We start from the raw sequence: 19,062 nt of genomic DNA, 5'->3' as shown, positions 1-19,062 counted from the left end.
AGCACAAGTTTCTGAACATTGTTCCGGTTTTCTTTCAGCTCATTCTCCAGAAAGAGATGCATGTAGTCTATGCCTTATCACATGTTTGTGGACAGGATAGAACACTGTTGGCTGGCATTTTATTGAAGATTTTTCTTCATGAAAAGCTTGAGTCACTACTGTTACGAACACTAAATGACAGGGAAATAAGCATGGAAGGTACTGTACTAATTACACTAACATTAACTGAGACTCTGGGGAAGAAGGGCTCCCATGTCTTCATTTCTGTCTCCTCCCTTAATTACATATTTCAAACTGTGAACACAGCTTATTTTTTCCTCTGCTTTTTGTTGTCTCATTTTTCCAACTTTACACTTTATTTTTTTCAGATGAAGCTACTACTTTGTTTCGTGCCACCACTTTAGCAAGTACACTTATGGAGCAATATATGAAAGCCACAGCAACACGTTTTGTTCACCATGCACTAAAAGACAGTATATTAAAGATAATGGAGAGCAAGCAGTCCTGTGAGGTGATAACTTGAACTATGATTTTTTTTAAATTTTGATTTGTTGAAATGATGATCTACTGGTTGTTTGCTTTAGAATCATTTAGTAATCCTTCAGAAATAATTTCAATACTGGAACTAAACTGACTATGAGGTTTTTTTAAATGTTAGCTTAAACAATGTTCATAGCATCACTTTTAAATAAGTTTTTAAACTCAAATCTCTTTAAATTATGTATTTATTCTTTAGCAGTTGTAGGTTCTGTTGTAGCAGTTACTGAATGGCCTACCTTAAATAACTTTTTTTGAGCTCCAGATATACTAGAAGTCAATGTCTGAACTTAGTTTCATTTTAAAACTCCTTTACATTAACTGCTTGTGTTAGAGCCTATCTTTATTTCTAAAACAACCCTCCTAACTTCCGTTTCACTTGAACTTAAATATGGAAAGGGGAGGTCTGTGTCCTCAGAATACTGGTTTAAAAGATGAAAATATACATAGTTAGAACAAGATGGGTACTTATGCATAGTGTTAAATGTCTGTGCTGTTAAAAGCACAGTGCACTAGAACTTAAAAATATTGCTTTTTCACATTAGTTTCCTGGCTAGCCCTTGAAACAGATTTGTAAGTTCATACAAGTCTGAGATTTGTACAGCAGTAGAATATTTATTTTTAAATAGTATCCAGTGTGTAATATTATCAAATTATATATGTAGTTCTATTCAAGAGACAAAACTCAGTCGTTTTCCCTTTTGGTTTTAGTTAAATCCTTCAAAGTTAGAAAAAAACGAAGATGTAAACACTAATTTGGCACATCTACTCAGTATACTTTCAGAATTGGTGGAGAAAATATTCATGGCTGCAGAGATACTGCCTCCGTAAGTTTGCACTCTGTTCAAATTTGTACTTGAAAATTCCTGTTTGTGGTTTACATGGTATTCTTACTGGTTTATCTTATACTAATCAGTATTAAGACTAAATTCTTAAGGGCTGTTATATGTACAGAGAAAAAACCCAAAACATTTGAATGAATTGTGCTTTTTGCAAATGTGGTGGGTTGACCTTGGTTGGATGTCAGGTGCCCACCAAGCCACTCTATCATTCCCCTTCCTTAGTTGCACAGGGGAGAGAAAACATAACAAAAGGCTCATGGGTTGAGATAAGGACAGGGAGAGATCTTTCACTGATTACTGTCATGGGCAAAACAGACTCCAAGGGGTCAGGGAAAGAAGGAAAAAAATAAAATATCAATATATTGTCTCCACAAAGAGGTAGAGGACAGTACTAGTTAGCAGACAATTGTATATATTTAAGTTAGTTACCAATTCTTTCCAGTCATCCTACTCTGAAAAGGAGATGGAATTATTAACAGCATTAAAAATACAAATGGGTGGCAGTAGAATGACACCCTGCCTTGATTACTTCTATCTATTGATGCACAGGTTATTCTTTTCCTTTTTTAAAAAAAGTTAACTTGTTTAGACTGAAACCAATGAATAAAAAGTGCGTAGTGCTAACAGTTTTCTTTCACTTTTTTATCATTAGCTTTTAATGTAAACAATTCTGAATTTTGCATTATGTACTGGTTTTATCTGGGATGTAGTTAATTTTCTTCATAGTAACTGGAATGGTGCTGTGTTTTGGATTTGTGACTAAAACAGCGCTGTCAACATGCTGGTATTTTGGCTACTGTTGAACAGTATTTGCACAGTGTAGAGGTTTCCTTTTTTTTGTCACTCAGCTGCTGCCTGCTGTTCCTTCCCCCTCTGAAAAAAAGGTGAGTAGGGAGGGCATGCAAGCAGGACAGCTGAACACCAACTCACCAAAGAGATATTTCCCAAGTAACTTTTATGCATGATGAGGCCCTGCTTTCCTGGAAGTGTATGGACATCTGCCTGCTGATGGGAAGTCATGAATGCATTCCTTATTTTGTTTTGCTTGTGCGCACAGCTTCACCTATTCAACTGGCTTTATGATGGCCTATGAGTTTTTCTTGCTTTTGCCCTTCTGATTCTTTCCTCTGTCCTGCTGAAGAGGAGTGAACAAGCAATTTGAGGGGGGGGGGCTTAGTTGCTGCCTGAGGTCAACCCATGGCAATCCTTTCTGGAGCCTGATGTGAGGCTTGAGAGGTTCTAGATAAAAACAGATTTGATCTGAGTGTGCTAGACTACATTTATAGTTGTTATAACTGTTTAGTTATTGCTTGGCAAATTGTTACTTGCTCTTGCTGGTCACAATGTTGACTTGTTTTTCTTGATACTGGTTTATTTGTTACATCGTCTGCTCCATGACATGCTCCATCTCTTGCTCTGCCTCAAACTCTAGTGCTTGTTAATGGCTGCTGTCAGCTTTTGAAGTTTGCTGTGTTGTTTATCACTTTGTTGTATTTATGTCTGGGAGAGCTATGGTAAAAGCACTGTCCTTGAGCCTGATCTGGTGTTTGTGCCATGCATTGCTGTTGTCCCAGTACTCTGGGAACCAACTCTGAGGTAATTAACAATTACACCTTTTTCCTCTTCTCTGAGAGCCATTTTGTGGGGGAAACGAAGAATGGCACCACCTTCTCCTCAGTGGTAGATGTATTCTGCCTTGTTACAATGACTCTTTGGTTTCTGGGATATCCTTGCGTAACCAGAATGCTTCTATTGGTATGTGTCGTGAATATAATTCTGGCTTTTCAAAAGGGTAGTCGTTTGAAATGCCACACAGGGATGTGCTCTGAGGCATATGGGTCATGGGTGGCAAGGTGTATAGGAGAACTTGGGCAGGTACCTAGAGTGTTCCCCTCCCCCAATGGTGTGGGACTTGAAACCTGAACAGGTGTGGAATGATATTGAAGTGACAGAGCACTTGATGAAATGATGCCTTGTCTATATAAGAGAGACAACTTCTAGCACTGTGCTGGGGCCTGCTCTACCCCTACTGAACCTCTGTTCAGCACTTGAAGGGCTCAGGATCTTAAACATACAGACACTGTAGCTAAGCCAGAGACTCAGCCCTCAACTTTAACAGTTGTTCGTATAGTCAAGAAAAAATGGAAGCAGAGATCCACTTGTTTAGTAAGGGAGGAAGAAACTCCTCCTGAGGGGAGAGCAGGAGGAAGAATCAGAAGAGGCAGCCTGTTCTGTAGCAGAGTAGTCACAAGAACAGGAGAGGGAAGAGACTGAAATCATAAACGAGTCAGAAATCACCTGGTTTCTATCCTTGAGTGAACTGAGAGATATGTGGAAAGATTATGGTCACCAGCCAGATGAGCAAATTATCACCTAGTTTCTCCAATGCTGGGATATTGGGACCAACAGTCAGGAACTATAGAAGGTAGAGAAGACCAGCAGCTAGGATCCCTAGCAAGGGACCATGGAATCAACAAAGGGACAGAAAGATGGGCAGCGATCCACAGCCTCTGGAAGTGGCTCCTGTCAAGTGTGAAGACAAGGTATTCCTTCAAGGAAAGTCTTGTAAACTACTGAGGCAAATGGACCATGATTGAGGAAGGTATTCAGTGTCTGAGGGATTTAGTGGTGGTGGTGACCTACAGCAACCTGGACAATAACCAGGCCTCCAAAAATCCAGATGAAGTCCTGTATTTGTGGTCCATGTGGTGGAAGCTTATATGGAATGCACCGACGTTGTACATCAGCACCCTTGTGATAATGGACAGACATGTATACACCATGGAAAAACTGGTCTGCCAGCTCTGGTGCTCTTAAGAGAATCTCTCTTCCTCCCTGACCCTACAGGGCAATGGAAAAACTGTCCCAACAGTTCCAGCAACTTGAAGACAATATCCCTTTCTCCTTACCCCTACAGTCTGGTGTCTCAGCTATCAAGAGTGCTGTATGAAATCAGCCTTTCTCTGCTCAAGGGAAAGGGAACTGTGGGTGCACACTATATGCCACTCTGTGGTTCTAGCTCTGCAACCACAGGGAAGACATGAGGAACTGGAGCATTGCACCTTCCTTAAACATAGACCACATATATGAATTGCAAGGGAAAACAGCAGCCAAAAAAGCTCCATCCAGAGAAGATTACTGCTCTGGTTGCTGTTGAGCAATTCTCCAGACACAGTTGATCCTCCTTCTGATCCTAATGAAGAGACTAATGGTTTGCAATTGCAGGAGTTAGGTAATGACTACAATGAATGCTCCAAGCAAAAAGAGAGAGGTCAAGCAGAGGAAAGGGTCAACTGGTTTTATTGGACTGAGTGGATACAGTGGCCTGGCACATCAGACCCATTAGGAGTATAAGGTTTTGGTAGACATGGGTGCACAATGTACCCTAATGCCATTAAGATCCAAGGGGATGGAACCCATCTGGATTTCTAGAGTGACAAGGGGATCCCAACAATTTGTGTTTGAGGCTGAGGTGAGCCTCACAGGGAATAAGTGACAGAAGTATCCTGTTGTGACTGACCTGGAGACTCGATGTATCCTTGTGACTGTTTCAGGAGAGGGTATTTCAAGGATCTGAAAGGGTACTGGTGGGTCTTTGGTGTAGCTACCATGGATGCAAAGAAGATTAAACAGCTGTCTACCTTGCCCAGCCAATTGTAGGACCTTCTGCTGTGGATTTGCTGTGTGTTGAAGAGCAGCAGGTGCAGACTGCTACCATGATATTAAACTAGTGGCAGTATTGCACCAACCAAGACTCCCTGGTTCCCCTTCATAAGCTGATTCATCAACTGGAGAGCCAAGGAGTAATCAGCAAGACTCAATCACCCTTGAATAGATCCATATGGCCTGTAAAAGTCTGGTGGAGGGTAGAGACTAACAGTGGACTATCATGGCCTGAATGAAGTCATTCCACGGTTGAGTGCTGGACATGGAGGAACTCCAGTATGAGCTGAAGTGGCTGGTCTGTGGATAAGTCTATGCTAGAACAGGTATGCTTCCTAAGGGACTGCAGGCCATGGAGAATCCATGCTAGATCAGGGGCAAGGCATGGAGTTCATTGCAATGTAAAACTCTATAGCCTGGTCCAAAAGGACCAGGGGTGGAGATTTTAATGGATATGTGATTAAACTGTTGTAACCCATGATTTGAGTTGTATGTTAGAAGTAGTAATATAACAGGGACCACCCAAACTAGTGGTGGATGAGCTTTGCAAAAAGCAGTGCAAGTGCAGCAGGGACACAATATGAGCTGCCTTTGGTGCCAAATAACTCCAAACAACACACCACCTCTCCTGTTCTGAGTGACCACCATAACAGATGGAGCCCAAATGAACTGAATGGACATTTTATGGACACTTTGCAGGGGTGGGGGGTGGACTAAGACTAAGGGAATTATATCTGTATGTATACTAAAGGATGGGAAGGAGGGGTGGTGGTTAATGAGGATGTACTGGATAGTGTAGAACCCAAGCATATGATGCAAATGGTATGGAAAAAGGGATGGAGATTTGTACTGGATTTGGCTGGTTTCTTCATAGGAGCCTGTACAGTGCTCTGTTTTAGATTTGTGACTAAAACACTGTTGTTAACATACCCATGTTTTGGCTGAAGAGTGCTTGCACAGTGTTGAGCGTTGTTTTTTCTCTCCCCATTCTGCCCTACCCCCCAGCAAGTAAGCTGGAGATGGGCAAGAAGTTGGGAGGGGAAATAGCTGGGATGGCTGACCCCAACAAAGGGATATTCCATATGGTATGACGTTGTGCTTGGCAATAAAACTGCGGAGAAAGAAGGATGAAGGAGAGACATTTTAGAGTTAAGGCATTCGTCTTCCCAAGTAACCATTATGTGTGATGGAGCCCTGCTTTCCTGGATATGGCTGAACACCTGACTGCCAATGGGAGGAGTGAATGAATCACAGAATCACAGAATCGACCAGGTTGGAAAAGACCTCCGAGATCATCAAGTCCAACCCTTGATCCAACACCACCGTGGTTACCAGACCATGGCACTAAGTGCCACATCCAGTCTCATCTTAAAAACCTCCAGGGATGGAGAATCCACCATCTCCCTGGGCAGCCCATTCCAATGTCTGATTACTCTTTCCGTAAAAAATTTTTCCTAATATTCAACCTAAACCTCCCCTGGCACAGTGTAAGACTGTGCCCTCTTGTCCTGCTGCTACTTGCCTGGGAGAAGAGACCGACCCCCACCGGGCTACAACCTCCTTTCAGGTAGTTGTAGAGAGTGATGAGGTCTCCCCTGAGCCTCCTCTTCTCCAGGCTGAACAACCCCAGCTCCCTCAGCCTCTCCTCATAGGACTTGTGCTCGAGTCCCTTTACCAGCCTTGTTGCTCTTTTCTGGACCTGCTCCAGCACCTCAATATCCTTCCTGAACTGAGGGGCCCAGAACTGGACACAGTAACAGTACTCCAGGTGTGACCTCACCAGTGCTGGGTACAGGGGAAGAATCAGTTCCCTGGACCTGTTGGCCACACTGTTCCTGATACAGGCCAGGATGCCATTGGCCTTCTTGGCCACCTGGGCACACTGCTGGCTCATGTTCAGATTCCTGTCAATCCAAACTCACAGGTCCCTGGTTGCTCTCCAGCCACTCTGTGCCCAGCCTGTAGCGCTGCAGGGGGTTGTTGTGGCCAAAGTGCAGGACCCGGGACTTGGCCTTGTTGAACCTCATCCCGTTGGAATCAGACCATCTTTCCAGCTTGTCCAGGTCCCTCTGAAGAGCCCTCCTGCTTTCCAGCAGATCAACACGTTCCCCCAACTTTGTGTCATCTGCAAATTTGCTAATGGTACACTCAATCCCCGCATCCAGATCATCAATAAAGATATTAAACAGAACTTGGCCCAACACTGATCCCTGGGGGACACCACTAGTGACCGGCCGCCAACTGGATGCAGCACTGTTCACCACCACTCTCTGGGCCTGACCATCCAGCCAGTTCTTAACCCAGCACAGAGTGCACCTGTCCGAGCCGTGGGCTGCCAACTTTTTCAGGAGTATGCTATGGGAGACGGTGTCAAAGACTTTGCTGAAATCCAGGGAGACCACATCCACAGCCTTCCCCTCATCTACCAGGTGGGTCACCTGGTCATCAAAGGAGATCAGGTTGGTCAGACAGGACCTCCCCTTCCTAAACTCGTGCTGGCTGGGTTTGATCCCTTGTCCATCCTGTAGGTGCCATGTGATCGCACTTAGGATGATCTGCTCCATACCCTTGCCAGGCACTGAGGTCAGGCTGATAGGCCTGTAGTTTCCCGGGTCCTCCTTCCAGCCCTTTGTGTGGATTTTGTTGCCGGTGTATTTTGGTTCTGGAAAAAATCTCCGGAGCAGTTAATTAGGGGTGAGATAAGAAAGGGTTTATTTGCCAAGGCAATAGGTAATACAAGACGCGCGCACACCCTGGCTGTGCCCGAGAGGTTACATTTTATAACATTATCCATCCAATCCCAGATGTGTCCACCCTTTGGCCCTTCCTCTGGTCCGCCCCAGGCCCTCCCCCTGAGAACTGGGTCTGGGGTCTTTTTGGGACCACCTACTTCATCATCTTCAGCTTCATCAGAGTACAAAGGGTACATTGTTACCTAGTTTTTGACCGTACTCTGTGGTTTAGGCCCTGATATGCTGTTCTCCAAACAGTCTAGGCCTTTGCCTTGACAAAAGACTAAACACTGCTACTGGATTCAGGGGTAGGTTGATATAGAAGGCATAGAATGGGGTAAAAGGGTTAGGGAATGTGTAAACAAGGGAAAGGAACAAGGGGACAAAGGGGTTTCTGCTTTTTAAAACCTACAATTCTTACCAGTCTTACAAATATTAGAAAAATAAAAAAAACCATTAGGGGCTTAAGGCATCAGTTCCCCCCTTTAGAGATTAAACAAGACTCAAAGATCTTGTTCAATCTCTACATAGCATTAACTATATAACAAGCTATGCAGTTTTTATACTAGCATGAATGGCTGCTCTATTCAGATCCAGCCTGGTAACCATGAAGTAAGTTTGTGAAAATAGACTTAATGAAACATCTTTAAGAATTACCAATGTGCAATTTAAACTTGTTGCCAAATTTCAGCCAAATCCGTAGTGCAAATTCAGCACTCACTTAAAAGAATGTTTGGTGCATTTTGCTAAGCCAAATGTAAATTTGGGTTTTAAACTTAATTCATAGTTCCTGACCATACTAAGCAATACAAACAAGAGAAGCAAACTTCAACACTATTTTAACAGTTCTTGTAACAGTCCTTGCTGTTCTACTCGTCTCAGGAACAGAGGTTTTTCTTCTTCCTGGGTGAAATTCATGGTCTTTGATGATAACTGTCCACATTGGAGATGGTCTGCTGGACTTAAAAACAGTTCTTTCCATTTGGCTTGCAGGAGTTTCAGTCTTTGGGCTGGAACAGATGAACAGGAGTGTCCTACTTCACAGGCTTAGGTGACATGATAAATCTCTGCAGTTCCTGCAAAGCAGATCTTAAAACATTAAACAACTCTACAGACAAACCTCTTTATGCAACTAGGGAGTCGATGAAGTGTGACTCTCTGATGACAATTTCACAGGAATTTTGGATCTTGGAATTCCTGCATTTCAATCTTCTGAGAGAGGAGCTTATGCTTTTATCACATAAAGCGATTAACTGCCAGTCACAGATCTAATAGGCCAGTCAAGAGCTTACCTGAAGCAGACTGCGTCTGGATGCAAACAGCACCCTGGCAGTGCCAGTAGCCCACCACAGAGAGCTTATACTCTCTGGACAAATTCTAGGCCTTACCGGGGGCAGGTTGTCCTGTTCCAACCTGTCCCAGACTGCAGTCAATCATCTTTACCTCATGGAGTAGTCTTACAGGGACTCCTTGCCTCCATGGATAAAAGCTGCCTCACCTGTTAAAATAGGTACATTTATAGATATATGAATATCAACAAGGCAATAAAGCTAAGAAGCATTTTCAGCAAACTATTTAAGTATCTTAAACCTATTATTCCAACAACGATGTTACCGGATTGTCTCAAGGATTGTATGCAATGGTGCAAGCCAGATTTCTAGGACCTTATTGGAGAGTTCACAAAACCAGTGCTGTAATTCCTGGTTAGCAATCAGAAGCAGGATTCCCATGATGCAGTGTTGAACCTGCTAGAGCAGTACTGCTGCTTTACAGAAGCTGTGATGGCATCCAGGCAAAGGGTCACTTTGTGGTTTCTCGGCTCCGCTGCCTTTCACTACAGCATTGATGCCACTTTCTTATCTGTCCTCTGTTTCAGTGTAGGACTTCCCTTGCAAATTCAGGTTCACACACACACTCCTAGATGACACTAGATAAAAAGCATCTTAAAACATAAACAGATTCCACAATCACATGCAAATTTTACGGACCCTTCATCAAACTGCTTCAGGAGAAATTCTTCCACAGGCTGCAGAGAAACATAGATGTTTACAAATTGTCGTTGGAACGAGATAAGTGCAAGTACAAACATTGCAGGTTTCGAAGCAATTCATATAACAAAAGCAAAAGCAATATAAGCTTTCAGTTCTTAGCAATTAAGCTAACAATAAGTGAAGCTTAAAACAATATAAAATAGAAAGTAACAAAGAAACACAATAATTATAATATATGCATACATTTCTGTACCACCTTTTAGTGCAAATTGATTTCAATTGTGTCAGAAGGCCTTTATCTACTCACTCCTGGTCTGGTGTATTGCGTTTGCAGTTGAGACGTGTCTACTCTTGCATAAAAGTTGTTCTCATGGCTTCTCAGTTTGAATTTTAGTGGTACAGCTTCCAGGGTTGTTTGCTGGAACGAACTGCCTGTGAACATTTAACTTCTCACACATGGTTAGTTTTCATTCAAAATAGATCAGTATTCAAAGCATCACCTTATTACTTTATAACATATATTGCACCGGCGGGTTTTAGTTTTTGGGTTCGCCGGGAATTTACACTGCTTTTGTCCTCCCCTCCCCCCTTTCGGTCCTATGGGAGGATACGGATTGTACAGGTTTGGGAGGGCTGGAGTGGAAGCAACAGCTCCGTCTCCGCCCCCAATGGCGGAGTCAGAGGATCCTGTGTATAACTGGGCTGGGACTCCAGCCACAGACACCATTCTAGGTTCTTTTGCAATCTCTGCACTCTAGTTGATTTTTTGTTCACAGCCGCTAAGGTGTTATGAGTTGCTCCACTCGCGTTGGCCACAGCCAGGAAATAATTTGCCTTTGCCCCTGCTACGGCCCCCGCTCTGTCTGCGGAGGCGGCAGCAGCTCCTGTACCAAATCTAGATTTTAACTGTCCCGCAGTTGGATTCATCCTTTCTGTGCGCGTGGTTAACGCTGCCTCGGCACTCGCATCTGCTGTCTCTGCCTGGACCACACTGGCAGGAACTAAAAGTTCTTCACTAGTCAGAGCAACAACTAGGACTAGCTTTTCTTGTCTTCGCTTTATCGTGCTCGCCACAGTTTTAAACTTTGGGATCGCTCTCTGCTCTAATTTCGCTTTCTCCGTCTCCAGATCTTTTCCTGTCACATACATTCCCACTGTATCACACACAGGTAACACTTTTTTCTTCACCGCGCCAGCCAGTTCCGTCGCTTTGGTAACGGCCATTCCAGAAGCCTCCCCTGCTCTCTGAGTCGGGAGTTCTGTTGCCGCGGCAATGGCTGTTCTTATAATCGCCTCACCACCGATAAAACCAGCTGCCTGAGCACCCATCTCTGGTGCTGGGCTACTTGTTCTCAGAAACACCTCTACATTTGGGGCCGTCGCCCCCCCTTCACCGATACAGCTATCAACCTCAGTTGTTACTAGTTTCTCTGCTTTCAAGTTCACTTCTGCCGTTGTTATGGCGACTTTATCTACTCCGGCAAAGCTGCCAGCTGCTGCAGAGCTACAAACTGCTTCCCTGCTCGCTGGAACAGACAGGGCAGATCCCGCAGCCATGGCCCCTGTGGGGCCAGGAGTTTCTCCTGTTGTTATCCCTGGGCTAGCCAGCCCCGCAGCGTCTGCGTAACTCTCGCTCAGCTCTACCGCGCTGCCAGCAGCTCCGACAAAGGTCGATCTCATTTGTACCTCTGCGCACATTCCAACTAAACTCGAGCTAACTTCTCCAGAGACTTTAATTTGCCTAATCCCTCCCGGTGCACCCAGATCCGCACCAGGGGGTCCGCCAATGGCTCCTGCCTGCTCAGCAGGGGCTGGTCCCCGGGCCGCTCCTGCAGCTCCCGGGGTGTTTTCTCTCTCATCGGATGATATTAACGCATTTAAATTACTATTCCCCGTGTTCTTAAATAAAACTCGTGAGACGGGGGTAGTTTTAACTTGATCTTTTCCCTCTTTTTCTAACTCTATTTCCGATTTTTCTGCCCTTTCTGAGCTTTCGTTTCTCTTATCTTCTATCCCCAATCCAGGGCGTGTTAATAGGAACAAAAACAACTCTGCATATCGAATTTCCCGCCACCTCTGTTCTACATGTAAAAGCGAGATTAATTGAAACACTGTGTTCAGTTCAAACGGACCAAATTTCGGCCATGCTACCCCTCTCATTTGTCCAAACAACGGCCAGGCATTTATAGACAGCCTACACAGCTCTTCCTTCTTTAAAGATGTCTCAGAACTAATTAACGTTTTCCAATGTTTTAGAACCAAACTCAGGGGGGATTCTTCAGGGATCTTAAATTTTGAATCCATACAACCCATGCTTGCAAAACAAAAGCAAACCACAGTCACACACTGGGCCTCAAACTTGTTACCTCTAGGTTACAAGGCTGTTAACGTAACCTCTCAGCTATTTACCAAGCTACAAAGTATAGAGCCCCACTGGCTCTCCCACAGCGTCAGAGCACCGGAGGGCGTCCCCTCCAAAACCAGAACAGCCCCTAGGCTGAACACCCGCCTTGACCTGGGTAATTGGCGAACTAACCCGTTCGCCTCCCCCTGAAAATTGACTCTCTAGACTGTTTCGAGGGCCCAAGTCAAAATTTTCAGGAATCCGTGCCCCCTATCCCGGGACACAAAACTTTCCCACAGCTGCTAACTAACCAGATAGGTACCGTTTCCTTATTCGCTCTTTTCTTATCTCACCTCTATGCTCCGTGCTTGTTTTCGTGGGTTCCGTGGAGCTGGGCTTCTCAGACCGGCGGGAATTTCTCTCAGATAAAAGCCGGCTTGCTGAGGAATATTCCTGCTGATGAAAATTCCAGTCTGAAGAAGTCCCCGGTCCAGTTCTCCCCGTGCGGGTTCCACCACTGTTGCCGGTGTATTTTGGTTCTGGAAAAAATCTCCGGAGCAGTTAATTAGGGGTGAGATAAGAAAGGGTTTATTTGCCAAGGCAATAGGTAATACAAGACGCGCGCACACCCTGGCTGTGCCCGAGAGGTTACATTTTATAACATTATCCATCCAATCCCAGATGTGTCCACCCTTTGGCCCTTCCTCTGGACCGTCCCGGGCCCTCCCCCTGAGAATTGGGTCTGGGGTCTTTTTGGGACCACCTACTTCATCATCTTCAGCTTCATCAGAGTACAAAGGGTACATTGTTACCTAGTTTTTGACCGTACTCTGTGGTTTAGGCCCTGATATGCTGTTCTCCAAACAGTCTAGGCCTTTGCCTTGACAAAAGACTAAACACTGCTACTGGATTCAGGGGTAGGTTGATATAGAAGGCATAGAATGGGGTAAAAGGGTTAGGGAATGTGTAAACAAGGGAAAGGAACAAGGGGACAAAGGGGTTTCTGCTTTTTAAAACCTACAATTCTTACCAGTCTTACAAATATTAGAAAAATAAAAAAAACCATTAGGGGCTTAAGGCATCAATTGGCGTGACATTCGCCAACTTCCAATCATCTGAGACCTCCCCAGTGAGCCAGGACTGTTGGTAAATGATGGCGAGCAGCTTGGCAAGCTCTTCTGCCAGCTCCCTCATCACCCTTGGGTGGATCCCATCTGGTCCCATAGACTTGTGAGGATCCAAGTGGCTCAGCAGGTTGTTAACTGTTTCCTCCTGGATTACAGGGGGGCTATTCGGCTTCCTGTCTCTGTCTACCAGTTCTGGAAGCCAGCTGTCCTCACGACAACCTGTCTTACTGTTGAAAACTGAGGTAAAAAAGGTATTAAGTACCTCAGCCTTTTCCTCATCTTTGGTGACTATGTTCCCCCCCATTTCCAACAAAGAATGGAGGTTTTCCTTGCCCCTCCTTTTTTCTATTGATGTATTTGTAGAAGCACTTCTTGTTATCCCTAACAGAATTGGCTAGATTAAGTTCAAATTGTGCCTTTGTCTCTCTAATTTTCTTTCTACATGACTTAACTATATTCCTAAACTCTTCCTGAGTAGCCAGCCCTTTTTTCCATAGTCAGTAAGCTCTCTTTTTTCCTCTAATTTCCTTCAAAACTTCCCTGTTCAGCCAGGCTGGCCATCTTCCCTGCCAGCTTGCCTTTTGGCACATAGGGACAGACTGCTTCTGTGCGTTCAAGACTTGCTTTTTGAAGCATGTCCATCCCTCCTGGACCCCTTTGTTTTCAAGGTCTGTTTCCCAAGGTACCCTCTGAACCAGTCTTCTGAGTAGGCCGAAATCTGCCCTGCGGAAGTCCAGGGTAGAAGTTTTATTGATGGCCCTCTTTGCGTCCCTGAGTACTGAAAACTCTATTATTTCGTGGTCACTGTGCCCCAGATGGCCTCCGACCACCACATCTCCCACCAGCCCCTCTCTGTTTGTAAACGGCAGGTCTAGTGGGGCCCCACCCCTGATAGGCTCATTTACCAGCTGGAGCAGGAAATTATCCTCTATATGCTCTAGGAATCTCCTAGACTGCCTCTTCTCTGCTATGTTGAATTTCCAGCAGATATCCGGCAGGTTAAAGTCGCCCACAAGAACAAGGGCTGGCAATTTTGAGACATCTGCCAGCTGCTTGTAGAATAATTCATCCACATCTTCATCCTGGTTGGGTTGTCTGTAACAGACTCCCACCAGGATGTCAGCCTTGTTGGCCTTCCCTTTGATTCTGATCCACAGGCACTCAACCTTATCATCACTAACCTCAAGTTCTATAGAGTCAAGACTCCTTAACATACAGAGCCATCTCTCCTACCTCGCCTGTCTCTTCTGAAGAGCATGTAGCCATCCATTACAGCACTCCAGTCCTGTGAGTCATCCCACCGTGTTTCTGTGATGGCAACTACGTCATAGCTTTCCTGCTGCACGATGGCTTCCAGCTCCTCTTGTTTGTTACCCATACTGTGTGTATTGGTGTACATGCACTTCAGCTGGGCTGCTATCACCCCTAACTCTGGCTTACCACCCTTAGGCTCATCTCTGGAGAGCCTGGTTTCAACCCCTTCCCCCTTCAAACCTAGTTTAAAGCCCTCCCGATCAACCCTGACAACTTACGGGCTAGAGTCCTTTTGCCCTTGCTAGATAGATGAAGCCCATCTGACTCTAGCAGGCTGGGTACCATAGAATTTGCCCCACGGTCGAAAAAACAAAATTCCGCCATAGGCACCAATCCTTTAGCCACCTATTGATAAGATGAGTTTTCCTACTCCTCATTCATCCCTGCTACTGCAGGAACTGAGGAGAACACCATCTGTGCTCCTGTCCCATTAACTAATCGACCCAGTGCCTTGAAGTCCTTTTTAATTAGCCTGGTACCTCTTTCATTAATGTCATCACTGCCAGCCTGGACCACCAGCAGTGGATAATAATCAAAAGGCCAGATTAGCTCAGGGAGTCTCCTACTAATGTCCCTCACCTGGGCCCTGGGAAGGCAGCAGACTTCCCTGTGGGATGGGTCTGGTCGGCATATAGGGCCTTCAGTTCCCCTCAGAAGGGAGTTGCCTACTACAACTACCCTTCTTTTTTTCTTTATAGCTGTGGTTGTAATCTGTCTAGTAGATGGAGTGCAACCGGGAGACCCTCCAGACAGATCTTCCTCTTGACTGTCCTCTGCCTGACTCTCTGGGTTCAGGGCCTTATATCTGTTCTTTAAGGACACCGTGGGAGGTGATGGGGGTTGGAAGGGGATTCTTTTACCTCTTTGATCAGGGATCTGTTTCCATTTCCCCCCATCTACTTGGTTTGCTCCATCTGCCTGATGGCAGGAGGGGCAGGGCTTCACCATCTCCTGCTGGGCTTTTGGGGTTGAAAGGGTATTACTCCACCAGTCAATTTCCCTTTCACTTTCCCTAATACTTCTTAGCTTCTCCAATTCTTCCTTAAGCTCTGCCACTAAGCACCGCAAATCATTCACCTGCTCGCATCCTATGCAGGCGTCACTCGCACTGTCCTCTGGTACTAATGCCAAGCTCAGACACTCTGCAGCCAGTGACCTGAACAGCTGTGTCCTTCCGGGGGGGTGGTTCTGGGTTAGCACACTCCCCCTGAGAGCAGCAACAGCTTTCGCTTGTTTGGAAACCATTGCTGGGTTGAGTTTAGTTGCAGAAAAAAAAATATGGACAGCCACAAACCTACCTCACAACTCACCAGAGAGAGCTGGGAGGGTGGCTGTGCCCTTCCTGCTCGCCCTGCCTGTGGGAACTGCCATGCCACGCTCTCACTGATGTGCCACGTCCCTGTTTGTTCACTCCTGTTCACTGTGCTCCAGGTTGCTTGCGCTCCCTGGAGCAGTTTAAATCTCCCGGAACTGACCTCGGCTCCACCCCCTGGTCAGCTGATTAGGCCTCGCAGGGCAGCTGGGCTTTGCTTGCATGCACAGCTTTTGCTTTACCTATTAAACCGTCTTTATGTTGGCCCATGAGTTTTTCTTGGTTTTGCCCTTATGTAAGTTTGAAGATGAAACCAAGTTAGGTGGGAGTGATGATCTGCTGGAGGGTAGGAAGGCTCTACAGAGGGATCTGGACAGGCAGGATAGATGGGCCGAGGCCAATTGTATGAGGTTCAACAAGGTGAAGTGCCAAGTCCTGCACTTGGGTCACAACAACCCCATGCAGTACTACGGGTTTAGGGAAGAGTGGCCGGAAGGCGGCCCAGTGGAAAAGGACCTGAGGGTTCTGTTTGACAGCCGACTGAATATGAGCCAGCAGTGTGCCCAGGTGGCCAAGAAGGCCAATGGCATCCTGGCTTGTATCAGAAATAGTGTGGCCAGCAGGACTAGGCAAGTGATTGTTCCCCTGTACTTGGCACTGGTGAGGCTGCACCTCAAATACTGTATTCAGTTTTGGGCCCATCACTACAAGAAAGATATTGAGGTGCTGGAGTGTGTCCAAAGAAGTGCAACAGAGCTGGGGAAGAGGCTGGAGAATAAGTCCTGTGAGGACCAGCTGAGGGAGCTGGAGTTGTTTAGGCTGGAGAAAAGAAGGCTCAGGGGAGACCTTATTGCTCTCTACAAGTCCCTGAAAGGAGGTTGTGGCAAGGTGGGTGTTGGTCTCTCCTCGAGTAGCCAGTGATGAGAGGAAATGGCCTCAAGTTGTGCCAGAGGAGGTTTAGATTGGATATTAGAAAAAATTTCTTCACTGAAAGGGTAGTTTATCATTGGAACAGGCTGCCCAGGGCAGTGGTTGTCACCATCCCTAGAGATATTTAAAGATGTGTAGATGTGGCACTTAAAGACGTGGTTTAATGGTGGAGTTGGCAGTGTTAGGTTACTGTTTGGACTTGATCTTAGAACTTTTTTCCAACCTAAATGATTCTATGATTTTGTGATTCTCTTTCCTATCCTGCTGAGGGGAAGTGAGCAAGTGACTGGGTGGGGGCTTAGCTGCTGGCTGTGGTCAACCCACCACAGAATGGCAGAACAGCACAGAAGGTTCTTTTGTGTCAGTGATAGCAAGGTTAGTATTAAAAGCTTTGTTCTGTTAAGTATATGGTGCATCTCAACATTTTCTGAAATACACCAGAGTGCTCCTATTTTTTTGATAGAAGAAGACTATTGATTAACTATTTTTAAGAACCTGACCTCTAGTCATGGATACACAAATTATTATTCATTCAGTTAAAAAGTGGGGGGGGAAAAAAAGAAGGAAAAAAGCCACCAAACCATCAGGGATTTTAATTTTTTTTTTCAAATGAGGAAATGTTACATAAGAAATAGGAAAAAAGTATTATAAAATATTTAATGCACACATGAATAATCAGAATTTTACCTGCACAAATAGACTAGTGCATTAGTTGAGGACTTCCTTTACCATTTGTAAATGGACTGTTATAGCAGATTTTGACTTAATTTACATGAATTGAAGGAGGTTGGACTAGATGCTTTCTGATCGGCTAATTTTATTCATTAAAATTTTTAGATGAAATTATTAATTAGTTATTATTTTTACAGGACACTGAGATATATTTATGGATGCTTGCAGAAGTCTGTTCAAAACAAGTGGCCAGCTAATAGCACAATGAGAACAAGAGTTGTTAGGTAAGTTACTTGTCAGTTTATTCTATGCTGAAAATAATATTTTAAAGTCTTATTACTGTCATACTTCAGTGTGCTTATCAATATTTTCTTTTAGGGACAAAACTTGATAGTATTTATATAGATTACAAGAATATTTAAAATTATTGTGGTACTGGGGCATGATATTCCAATGAAGGATTGAGAGTCCACTAGATTCTTAGTCATGCTGTTGGAGCCTTGCAAGTGGTCTAGTATAGAGGTCAGTATAGCTATATTTAATAGCTTTAACTTTGAATTTACTTCTATTTTTTAATTTAAAATCTTGGGAAAGAGAAAAAGTTCTCTCAAAGTGATAGTTAACTTCTGATATCCTCTAATGATTATGTTCCTGTCATGCCATCTGGGGGAACCATGCCTTATCCAGAGACTCCTATGTAGTGTGTGTTAATTATTGGAAAAATCTTACACATGCTAAGATGAATGTCCTTTAAAATGCAGATATAACATGTTAAGGAAACTAATACCTTCTCAGAAAGGTGATTGGACTGTCATTAGATTTCACTGAGGTACTGTCTGTATTGGAATATATAGTTTTATGCATCAGTGAAGGTTCTCAGTGCTGATCACTTGGAATCAGTGTTCATTTCTGAAAATATGTACTTTTATGCTGTCCCAGTTTTGTTTTATTTCTCTGCTCTAGCCCAATCATGTTGAAACATTCCAGAGCCTCTGTAAAAATGTTGCAGGCTACTGAACCTGTCTCCTTTGAACTGGCACTGAGTACGAAAACTCCAGTCTGCATTCATAAAACAATTGAATAAATAGTTCTTCCTTTAACACTATCAGTTGCCAGTGCAGGTCAAAAAAATCTTTGACAAGAATGAGGTCTTGACACTGTTGTTCTAAATGATTCTAGGGGTTTAAGGGTATCAAAGCCACATATCTTCTACATTTGCATTCCCCTTTTTTTTCCAATCCTAGCTTTCTAGTAGACCAATATCTGGCACTGATATGATTTGCTAAGGTTAATCTCCCATTGAACAGTGTCTTCCAGATGATTTGTCATTGGCTCTTGTTTATCACTTTGGCTGCAGACAGAAATGAAGACATGGGAGCCCTTCTTCCCCAGAGTTTCAGTTAATGTTAATGTAATTAGTACAGTACCTTCCATACTTATTTCCCTGTCATTTAGTGTTCATAACAATAGTGACTCAAGATTTTAATGAAGAAAAATCTTCAAAATGCCAGCCAATAGTGTTCTGCAGGGGTTTTGTCTTCAAATTGAGGCTGCTCTTATCAGAGGTGTTGAGGCTAGTCTATTGCAAGTGTGTAGAA

General features: G+C 44.4%; 1 protein-coding gene across 1 annotated transcript in view; it reads left to right on the top strand.

Moving 5' to 3' along the window:
- Window positions 1-19,062, top strand: part of LOC135404391 (ras GTPase-activating protein 1-like) — a 125,196-nt gene that overhangs the window by 81,605 nt on the left and 24,529 nt on the right. Inside the window, exons 17-20 of the mRNA XM_064639122.1 lie at window positions 39-198; window positions 369-511; window positions 1,249-1,364; window positions 17,662-17,748. Of these exons, the coding sequence (XP_064495192.1) occupies window positions 39-198; window positions 369-511; window positions 1,249-1,364; window positions 17,662-17,748 (506 nt within the window). The remainder of the gene's footprint in view (window positions 1-38; window positions 199-368; window positions 512-1,248; window positions 1,365-17,661; window positions 17,749-19,062) is intronic.

The sequence above is a fragment of the Pseudopipra pipra genome, chromosome W (assembly GCF_036250125.1).
Source record: "Pseudopipra pipra isolate bDixPip1 chromosome W, bDixPip1.hap1, whole genome shotgun sequence".
Taxonomy (NCBI): domain Eukaryota; kingdom Metazoa; phylum Chordata; class Aves; order Passeriformes; family Pipridae; genus Pseudopipra; species Pseudopipra pipra.
The sequence above is the reverse complement of the archived record's forward strand: the minus strand, read 5'-3'. Positions and strand labels throughout refer to the sequence as shown.